Here is a 12,090-nt window from a genome sequence, read left to right on the forward strand (position 1 = left end):
GATAACCGTCATAGGAGTGATTAGCCTGATGGTTGATATGTTAAGGTGAAATTAACAGTTTGACATTTTAGGAGAATTATGTCTCATCAAAGGGTGTTCTAAAGTAATTGAACTTGCCTGTGTGGATTTTGACAAAAAGCAGATGATTATTTAAAAGTAGTCCTATATGCAAAAAGGAGATATTTATTGGAAGTAGGCCTAAATACAAAAAACGAGACGAGTATCGGAAGTTCAGGATACAACTGCAGTAAATCATCAACAACATAAGTGAATTATGCACTGATACTGTTGTGATAAAAGAGGAAAAGGAATAAGTGAATTATATACTGATAGTGTAAGATAAAAGTACAGGAAGATAGTTCGGCTTGTCAACTAAATTCTAAAGCACTTGAATTGGTCTAAGTGGACTTTTGACAAAAAGAGCTGTATGGTACTTAAGATACATCTATGATATACATAGTGTAAAGAATTTTTTGTACATATTTAACTTGTTTTGAATATATTATTTAAAAACAAGCAGAATGAGTGCTGTTCATTTATTGTTGAATTCATGGCCAACAACACACAGACACCTACTCTAGAAGAATCCTTAGCCCAACACACACCCATATATTTACTTACTATATATAACATAAAAAAATAAGTTCTTGACAATTGGCGAGCTACAGCCATGATTATACAGGGGTAAATGGCAGTAGAAGATAACATGAACGACTGCAGAAATAAGTAGGCCTGTACATATACGCACAACTGTAGTAGTAATAGCACAAATAGTGTAGAGATTACAATTACCCTATATAGCCATGTCAGGTGATTTTGATAAATGGGTAGAAAGGGCAGAGCATCTTGGGTTAAAAGACAGTGAACTATGAAAGTTTGTTAGATGAAACAAAATCTGTAAACATGTTACAAACTGTACATATACAAAATATTTTCTCTATTAAAGGTGTGTAATCCAAACATTGAAAATAGCCCGTTACTTGCAAATAAACAACATAAAACATCCCATCCAAATTGTTCACAGTAAAGATAAAATAAACTGCTCAGGATAACCTGTAGATATTTTGCAAAACTTTTGCAGGCTTGAACAGGTTATGAAAGTTGCATGTATTAAATACACTTTGCAAATGAAGTTCATAAAAGGTGTTTTGTATATGCTTGCAAATCTGCAAAATTCATGTAGTACAACTGAATAGCTACTTTACATGCATTCTGCATATGATGCATACCTTTTAGTTTGTTAAGGAAAAAATTGTTTTTATCTAATATTAGAAAGAAAAAAAAACAGAAAAAATACACATAAACATATTTATATTGCAAAAAGGTTAAAATATTATTCCAAAATATTTTTTTGAAATTCCTAAAAGTAGTACTTGATCACTCCTCAGCTTTTGCTTTTGGGTAACATAATTTTTCTTGTCTTAAAAATTCTAATGTTACAATCTATATGCACAAGTAATCATAATATATAGTTACAAATTACTGGAATTTAAATAACAACAATGTATTACACAAACTACGTAATTTCAACAACTAACTTATTAAGTACTATGTTGCACTGAAATATCAAAAGAATAACTCAATCCATCAATAGCTTAAAGGTCACCTTTAAATTATGTTAGTGTGAGCACTATAAAAAAATATTGATTTTTTTTGGTGATAAAATCACCTAGGATATCAACATAAAAAACCCTACCTTCTTTACCACAAATAAGTGGTTTCACAGTGTCTTTAAACTTAGATTTGAGTTCTTAAATATACTGTTGAGCTCCAACAGTATAGTTGGAGAAAAACACTATTCTATTAACCAGAAACCTTTATTAAGTCTTCTTACCTCAGATACAGATTCTGCTATTTCTTTGATGAAACTCACTATGTCTTTACAAAAATGACAATCTTTCTGCTGAACCCTGGCTTTTGTTTCAATAAGATTAGTTATTTGTCCTTGCTCCTGCTGTTCCTGATGAAAATCAATGGTTTCTTTATGAAACAAGCACATACTCTGAATTCTGATCAAAATAAGAACCCTTCATACAAACTTAATATCACAGATGTATTATGAATGTATGCATGTGTACACACTCAACCTAACTTCCTTTAGTTTTCTTCATTCCAAATATTTTTTTCATTTTGTTCATTTATTAATCTTATACACATGTAAAAAACAGAGCCAAATTCAGGTTCCTTACAAAAATAAAAAGTTCAAAAATTCAACAAGACTTCCCAAGACACTGTGCTTTTTAATGGTTTCATATTAATAAAGCAGACACATAAATGGACTTATTAAAAGAATAGCACACATAAAAAATTGATTTCTTTGTGTTATTCAAGTAAGACTACCAAAAATAAATTATTTACACATCTTCACAAATTACATTATAACAATGCTTCTGCATTTGCTAATTAGTGCTTACTAAATACTAGTGATTGAGGATTTTCAGTGATTACCCCATCAAACCTGTAATGTTTTGCACATTCTGGCAAAATTATTTTCATGATTTCTTAATAATTACACCATACTTTATAAAATTTCAATTTTCTTAATCTTATGGATAATGACGTGGTTTGAATTAGTTTTCAGCCAAAGAGACATAAATGTCATCAAATACTGTCACCATCCAATGGACAAATTAGGATTTTTCGCTGGATGCTGACAGTATTCACTTAGGTTTAAGGAGTTAATTTGTACTACTAACTTGTTTTCACAGAATTATCTACCATGATCTCATTCAAAAACAAACTGAATTTTGACATATGTGTGTGCATGCACATGCTTAACCTGAATTTTACCTATATGTTATTAACAACAGTTTGTATGAAGAGCAACTTTTCATTTTGTATAAACAGAATTTGTCATTTACTCTTCTAAGCAAACATACTATTTTTTTTGCTTTTCTTACATTAAGAAGTTTACTATTTAGCTTTCACTGTAGGATATCATTAGTTAGGTTCCAAATGTTACAAATAAACTAGACAAATATTTTAAAAACTATGGTTTAAATTGTGATAGCTAACAAAGCATTAGAAACCAGTGATAAAAATAACAAACTGCAGATGTCCCCCCTCACATTTGTATTAGTATGTCCATTTCAGATTCAAAACCAGAGGCATGTAAAAATCAGATCTTTCTTTTTCCTCTCACAATTCATTATCAAGAGGCCTTTAGTTCAAAACTAAAACTCGTCAGTTGGGTTGGAGGATGGGAGACAATTGATTCTCTGAAACATTTTATATATATGCAGTATAATAAATTTAAAGTTAAGGTTCAAATGCTGAAAGCTGGTAAAGCATTATAAACTAAATAGTGGACCCGCAGAATGTTTGCTGTCAACTTAGTATTGTTACGTCTCCGTTTGTTAATTGATTTTTCCGTAACTTCGTTCCGACGAAACTTTAACGACACAAGTCTTTACTTAATAAAACTGGTTTATTCTTTTCGAATATAACTTTACGATACACTTAATTTCAATATTTGCGCTAAAACAAACACTATAACGAACGAACATTAACTTCAACAATACGTCTCTCTCTGACCGCAGTTCAATTACTCATTACCTACACACACACATTACATTATTCTCTCCCGTCACGTTGTCACCCTCTTTTATATACCAGACTACCCTATATCTAGTAAATACTAGAGCATTCGCCAAGGTACGGGATAGTTCTAGAAAGTGGCGTCACACTAGTCATGTGACTCGCTGACGCAACAGTATCTTTACTGCAACAGTATTTCTTTAAATAAAAGATTTGTAGAATAATTGAGGAAATGTAATCATAGACACCGAAATCTGTAATTCCACTTGTATTTGAGTTGTACTTTATAAAACCTTAAATAATGTTAGGCCTAAGTTCAATAAAGATATAAATTAACACTACCAATTAACTATATTGTACTCTCTTAATACTATCTATAAATAAACTTATAATGTTATTCTAGGACCTAACAGACCTTTTTGAAAACTTCAAGCTTTTTATGTTATTGTCCTGAGTGGCTAATAAAGATATAAATTAACACTACCAATTAACTATATTGTACTCTCTTAATACTATCTATAAATAAACTTATAATGTTATTCTAGGACCTAACAGACCTTTTTGAAAACTTCAAGCTTTTTATGTTATTGTCCTGAATGGCTAATAAAGAATATTTACATCCACCTTTTTTGTTATTCCTTCATTTACAGATCAGTTGTAGTGACTTGTTCGTTGAGCTTTGCAGCTTTCTGGCACACGCAGGCACTTGCACTGTTTTTCTGGGTAAAATTCCTACTGCACATGCTTATAACATGTATCAACAGCAGAATTATAGTATGACAAGATTTTGGTGACTGCAATTAGAATTATTTTGTATTATTCTAGAAATTCTGTATTTAAAGAAGTACTGTTGCTATAAAGACACTAATCTGAGCACATATGTCTTTCCTAGTATATTAGAATAATACTCAGTTTTTGTCTGTCTTGATAATGCACACACATCTTACTATCTAAATATGCATGCACGCAGACATCATTTCCGTAACATGAACAAGCATATTATTAAATAGATTTTGAATCCAAAATAGACAAACTCAAAGGAAAGTGGAAAAACAATCATCTGCAGTTTGTGATTTTTTTTTTTCACAAACATCAGAATACAGATGGAAACAGTTGTCCATTGAAATTACTATAAACATATCAAACAAATGATTTCTTTAGAAAGCTTTATACATGAATATCTAAAGTGTGTTTTCAACATTAACACTTATCTGAAAACCATAAACTCCTTATCCTAATTCAGCATAGGCCTATATGATAAAATAATTTCCACAATTGCATTTCATCACTACACAAATACTTACATGAATAATTTGCCTCAATGAAACAAAAGGACACAAGCCAGCCACTGTGCAAACGGTTTGAGGATCCTAAAGAAATGAAATATTACCATTAGTTTGTATCTACTCTTCTTCCAAATAGATCAGTCAGCATCACAGCTTCTATGGCAGTATAGTACAACCATGATAGTGAGAACGTGTATGAAGAATCCTGTTGTTGTTTTCTTTCCCATTCTTCTCTCAAACAGGTTAGTCAGTTATTAGTATACATGATAACTTGTGTGTAGCACCACAATGATAAAGCATGTGACAAATGTTGTTTAATGTGTTTCTTCATTTCACTTTTTTTAAAAATAGGAGCGAAAAATATGTATGACCTGTTTTTAAAAAGCTTTCAAATTTAAATTGATCAGAAAATTCTTACTTTTGCATGAACTAAGAGATTTACAATATTTAATCAACTATAATTTTAGTGCTTTTCATATTGGCCAGTTTTTCTAAATTGAATCACATTATCCATTAACCCTTTCCAGACAGGTCATGGGTGAAAGGCCATGTTATCTCGTTTGTTGACTCGCATTCAAAATTTTATTGAACTATTATTTCATAAATAATAAATACATATAAATGTATAATGTTATGAGATTTAAGCTATCTAGTCTAAACATTTATGTGTGTGTTATAATTTGTAGTCATTCTAGGACCAAAAAGGCATAATTGATATTTACTTTTTTTATTTTTTTTTAATGTGGTTATGAGATCCATCAAATCAACCAAACCTGTACTGAAAATAACAGATAAAATATAAAGTGTTTTTCTTATGAAACCTTTGATAACTATCTGGACATTATAAAGATTTTGATTGTGAAATTTGAAAATTTTCTGATGCAAAAAAGTTTTTTAATCTTAAAATGAAAATTAATTTGCATGTTGGATAGGCAACATGTGAAGAGAAAACAAAAAGGCATGAGAAAAATATTGCTTTACAAACCTTAAGACTTAATTTAAAAAAAATATTTTGTGTAGGAAAACATTGTAATGTTTACTGATAATCTGCCAAATTTCATCAACATATGCTTACTAATTTAAAAGTTATAGCACAAAATGGTTATAAGGTCTGTCCCAGGAACCAAGCCCATACTGAAAGAGTTAATTCATCTTACCAAAAGTGAGGATATATCATATACATGTACAACCACTCTTTCTCTCTCAAACAGGTTGGTACAATTATATTATCTTAATGAACTCTTATACTGCTAAATATTCTTAAAAGTTAAAAAAAAAAAGAGAAACATCTTCCATACCAGTATAAACTATTAAACCCTATCAGAATGGGAGTCATGTTTTACACGACCTTATAACCATGGTGGTATACATACTATGACTGTGAAAGTATTTAATGTATGTTCACAAAATTTGGCATGTTTTCTATAAATTGTAAAAGTATAATCTTGCCACACAAGTTGTAAATCATTCAGCAAACGTGTACCTCATGTTACTCTATCAAATTACATAACACACAGGCCACTCACAAGCATACCTTGTGAAACATTTATTATTTTTTTTATGTAATTTAACCTAATAAGTTTCTAATTTTTACATTTTAGTTAATTTTATAATGAGATAAAGAATACATAGGAAAAACAAAAAATATAGTACTTACTGGGTCTTTTTTTCGCTATTGACTATCGATGAAACTTAACCCTACTTGTTTTTTATACTAATGGTGCTACTGCACTAATTCTTTTTTTTATTTGATTAAATGATACACCTAAGAACACAGAATACTAACACATAAAAACCAGAAAATGTCCTATAACTTTCATTAATGTTCTGGCTTTCTAACTAAGCGATAAGAGCCCTTAAAAATTCAACTAAGTTCATCAATGTGTTTCACATAGGTATAAAATTTGAACTGGAGTGAAATAGACAATTCTCTGTACAGAAATCAATGCAATATAATGCGTCAATTGGTATATTAAAACTTCTGCTTTCTATTGGCTATAAATATAGTGTTAAGAGACAGAGAGAATTATTTGCAATTTGTAAAAAAGAGAATGTGTTAGGTGAGCATAGCAGGAAGGGTCTCATTTTCTAGTTTATGGCTCTGAAACTAAACAAGATTAAAGACTATAAAGTTTATCCCTTGCCTGAGTAATAACTATATTATGAGTAATTTACATTAAATTTTGAACTTGTTGAAGGAGTGATAAATAAATTAGAGAAGAACAGAACCTAGGGAACAGATGCCACAATTCTCATAATAGTGGAGATTGAGAATATTTTAATTATCTCCTTATAAAATTAAGAACTTAAAGGTTAAATAATATTAAAATTTGATTTATAAACTACATTTTGATGTTAAGTTTATTCATATACATTGATAATAAAGTAGTTTAAGTTTTGAATGCAACTGTGTAAAAGGTTGTGACACATGCACTTTGATCTAACCAATGCAAAAAGGTTAAACAGCAAAGCTAAAGGTTGAGGTTTAATTTCAGAATGATTACCAAGAACATTTATTTTTCTGTGATACAGTGATTATCAAGCAAGTTCAGTTTTCTGCGAAGAGAAGCATAAAATTAATAACAAGAAACAATGCTAGAAGATGTAGGCCATCTTTCAAGTTTAAATCAAATCCTAATTGCTCACTTCCATCATAAACCTTGAATCTGAAAACAAAGTGCATCCACATTCTTTAATTAGAAAATACCAGAAAAAGTTATTTTGGCATCTATATATGTAAAATATGTATTACTTATTGTGTTTAGGTTTTAGGTAAATAAGTTGCTCTAAAAGTACACGACTTATAAGAAACTAAGACATTACATTCAAGCCTTGGTTGAAGGGAAGAAAAATACAAAACATTGGAAACTTACCATTCTGGAAGCCAGCATGTCAACTAGGTCAGGAATGTAGTCGTCAACTAGCTTTCTACACTGATCAGAAAAGAAAATACATTTTATTAATGTAATACCAAACATCAAACACACAGTTTAACCAACTGATTGTTTATAATTTTGAAGACTTCTATAAAAATTTTATAAATGAATACAATCATGATTTAAATTAAGAAATGTTATTTCACACTTAAAGTTTACAATCAATGACCATTAACTACATAATAAATCTAAATGAAAAATTGGCAAGAAAGCTTTTTAATACTTTTACGAAGAACTACAGGGTTAGAAATTACCAATTAAATTGATTGTGCCAGATGCAACTAAAGGTAACATTTTTACCTGCACCAGAATATGTTTGTTTGCACTGCCCCTGAAAAATTAAATTTACATTAGGCCTTGTAGCTTTTCTAAAAGAAGCAACTGGGAGTGGACCATAATACCAAGTGGTAATAGTACTGCAGTCTGTATGAATATGGAAAAATACAAGGAAAAGACCATTATCTTTTGTAGGAAGAAAATTTATATTAAACAAAGAATTACAGATTATGGTAGGTTCTTTTAGTAAACAACATTATATACAAATCTGGAAACAAGACTGCAAATTATTTTGCCTGCATATGGATCAAGCTATCAGGTCACTAGTACTATTAATTCATTACATTTACTTGGTCATACTTAACTTACTTCCATTCATAACAGATTTCTTGCAGAAATCCAGTACTGTTTGCTGATTTTGATATTTTTTTACATTATAGCTCTTTCAATTTGATGCATGAAAGCCTACTGTAAAAGTACATCTGATAAAAAAACATTGTATGTGTGAATGTGATTTCAACCACATGAAAGGTAGCCCATTATTGTTTGCTTGTGTGAATACTGACCAATCAGAAGGGTTTTCATAGACCACTTCTCACTCGTCGTCGTAAAGAACAAATGACAGTCAAGTTTGAGGCTTATATTGACTTTTGGAAAAATTTTGGCCATAGAACTTACTTTCACACAACACAATTTGTTAGCTGACTTCACTTTCATCTAGTAGTATTCTACTTGCAAAACATAAGCACTAAATTACAAATTTCAAGCCCTGAACTAGGAAAAAAGTTAAGAAAAATTGTTACTATCGTTATAAAAAAATACACTTAAAACAAAAGTTATTCCACTGTCAAGGATAATGATTTACCTTCATAAAATGTTTAGCTTATTTGTTTTAGTTTGTGATTTATCTACTTTTTAAGTATCATAAATATAAATGCAGTTTTGAAAAATAACCATTCCTTTACCATTAACCATTTAGTAATTTCCATCTATATGGTAGACATACAATAACGTATTCAAATATCCATACCTCAGCTGCCAATACTTTCACTGGAATTAAGTTGCAAGAGCCCTCAAAAACTTCTTTAAGTTCTTCCTAAGAAGAGGCAGAAAAATTATATCTAAAGATAGCTACAAACTCAAAAGAAAAATCACTTATTGTTAACTCTTTCTTCGAGTATATATAAACACATGCATACAGAACATACCTTCCACAAATCGTATCATTGAACAAAACATTTCTGTTGATGGACATTTCTTTTAAGTTTCAGAATCTATCTATTACAAATTTAACTTACTTTTCCAATTATATAAGATATAATATATCAATAACAAAATATATCTTTTAGAATTTAAAAATTGATGTCAGCACATTTATAAAAGTTAAATGGTCCTATACAATTCTGGTCATGATATATATATATATAATCAAGTATATCTTTATGATAGAATTAAGACACTAAAAATCTGTTAGTCTATGATGATATATAATGTAATTACAAATTTCTAATACTATATATATGTATACACACATACACTATATACATGGAGTCAGTGTGGCCTAGCATTTAGTGCTTTTGACTTGTAGCTGAAAAGTTGTAGGTTTGAGGATCATCCGTGATATGCTGTTGTATCCTTATGCAAGATACTTTACCCCAATTGCTTCAGTTTACCCAGCTGTATAAAGAGCACCTTTGATGAATTGTCAACCCACCCACAAGAAATGAATCACCATTTTCTCCTGCTTGGGTCACAGGAAACTAAAGTTAAGCACTAGCTTTATTTGTCTTTTAAAAGAGCATGAAAGACTAACTTACCAACTTTTATATAATATGTATACTTTACTCATTCAATAGATACTAACAGATCAGTAAATAATTATGGAAGAGAAAATCAAATGAACCTGAAACCCAGATAATAATGATACAAGAAAAGAAGCTCACCTGAGTTTCGTTGCTGAGAAGCTGGTCTCGGGCTTGTTTGACCATATCTTTACATATGTCACACACTTCATTCTATATGTAGTAAAATGCAAGAGTGAAAAAAGTTAATTTTTTTTTATTTGACCAAAAATACACATGAAAAAATAAACTAAGCACATCCTTACAGCAACATGATCATACATTCATCAATGTCCAAAAATTTTAAACACATGTTAATGTCAGAGTTAGAATCAGCATGAATAGGTACAACAGAAGTGACCATTTTTCAGGTTTATCAATCATTTCAGTTTAAATCTCAAACTTAAGGAAATGTAATTATCTACAGAGAGATTCATAATACTTGTTTGTATTTTTAAAACTTTAAAAAGACTAATAATTTACATGTTGCTTATTTTAATGTTTTCAAAAACCATTCTATAAAAACATAATAGATATGGATTCTTATACAGGATGAAATAAAAAAGAAAACCTAACTTTCCAAAGAAAATAACTTTCCCAAAAAAATATAACTTACATAAACTGGTGTACATATTTCATTTCCAGGTGTTATTATTAATAAGTTTTCTTGTTGTTTTTTCAGACATTAATTTAAAGTGTCTGTTTATGACACCTGCAAGTTATATTCTTTTCTAAGATTATGACATTACATACACAACACTTACATTTGCTTTGGGGAGTTTTATTTTTTCCCACACTTCTGGGATGCAGATCTTGACACTATCACAATGATGTGCAGAATGTAAATCTTGGCAGGCAAACCTTGGATCAGAACAAAGTTGACTTTTGTCTCGTGGCCTGGGAGGTAACTGACTAGGGAAGATTGTGACAGCAGCCGCTTTGAAAATGAACAAATTAGAATCAGTGAAACTTCAATACATACATGTTTATAGGAACTTATATGGACACGTAAAAAGAGTTTTGATCATAGTTATAAACACATGCTTTCTTACAGCACCATTCTCAATGCTGCAATATTCTCATTATCACTGATTTTCCTGCAAGTAACTGGGGAGGAATTCCAGAAAAACATGAGAAAATATCTTTTGGAGCAAAAATCTGAATTCTCTGACCTCAACTAAGTCTGGAGAAAAGAAAAAGACTGGACTCTTTGTATAAAACAGTAAAACACTGTCATGATTTTAAATATGAGTGGGCTAGGATTCTTCTACAGTAGGTGTCTGTGACTTGTTGGCAATAAATTTGAACAATAAACGAACAGTACATAATCCACTTCTTTTATAATAATATATTCAAATCAAGTCAAAACGTATGTACAAAGATTCTTTACACTATATGATATCACAGTTGTATCTAAAACTAAATAATGATCCTTTCTTGTCAAAAGTCCACACATTGTGATTCAATTACTTTAGAATCCAACTAACAAAACAAATTATTTTTCTTTACTATTATCACAATAGTACCAGTGAATAATTCAATTACATTACCTCATGTGTTACCACAGTTGTATCTTGAACCTTAAATAATTGTCTCCTTTTTGACAAAGCCCACACAGGCAGGTTCAATTGCTTCAGAACACCCTTTCACAAAACAAATTATTCCCCTTAGCTCTGTTAATCTCACTTTAAAATATCTCCTGTTACAGTTAAACTGACAATCATGCAGTCTGACTTCACTTTTACTAACTTAACATTTTCTGACTTCACTTCTTTTATTGGTTACCACAGTTGTATCCAGAACTTTAAATAATTGGCTTTTTTTTTTCAGCAAAAGTCAACACAGGCTGGTTCAGTTACTTTAAAACCCAATTGACAAGACAGATTATTTTTGCTATCTCTGTTGTTACAATACAGCTGTGAAACACCATAGAAATCACCCATTAAGGCTGATCACTTACATGCTGGCTAACTTCATGTTTTCTAACTTTTTTCTGACTGAACTTCACTTATTATCTTCTTTAGAAATTGCCCATCGTGGCTAAACTGTTAATCACTCAGTTTAGATCTAATTATCTCTCACTTGTTTTTTCTCTACTATTTAACTTGCACTCACTAGTCACCTATATGTTAGATCATCAAGAAGTTAATGTCACTTTTTTTAGATGAAAAAACCTGACCACAACTTATATATCAAAACAAAACATTTATTAAA

The 12,090-nt window shown here is 30.2% G+C and overlaps 1 protein-coding gene across 1 annotated transcript in view; it reads right to left on the bottom strand.

Moving 5' to 3' along the window:
• The window catches only part of LOC106461762, a 120,913-nt gene that overhangs the window by 98,772 nt on the left and 10,051 nt on the right, over positions 1 to 12,090 (bottom strand). The window contains exons 2-7 of the mRNA XM_022388792.1: positions 10,641 to 10,813; positions 9,979 to 10,050; positions 9,066 to 9,131; positions 7,697 to 7,756; positions 4,842 to 4,907; positions 1,835 to 1,960 (exon numbers count right to left, since the gene is read on the bottom strand). Of these exons, the coding sequence (XP_022244500.1) occupies positions 1,835 to 1,960; positions 4,842 to 4,907; positions 7,697 to 7,756; positions 9,066 to 9,131; positions 9,979 to 10,050; positions 10,641 to 10,813 (563 nt within the window). The remainder of the gene's footprint in view (positions 1 to 1,834; positions 1,961 to 4,841; positions 4,908 to 7,696; positions 7,757 to 9,065; positions 9,132 to 9,978; positions 10,051 to 10,640; positions 10,814 to 12,090) is intronic.

This window comes from Limulus polyphemus, unplaced genomic scaffold (assembly GCF_000517525.1).
Source record: "Limulus polyphemus unplaced genomic scaffold, Limulus_polyphemus-2.1.2 Scaffold1026, whole genome shotgun sequence".
Lineage (NCBI taxonomy): Eukaryota > Metazoa > Arthropoda > Merostomata > Xiphosura > Limulidae > Limulus > Limulus polyphemus.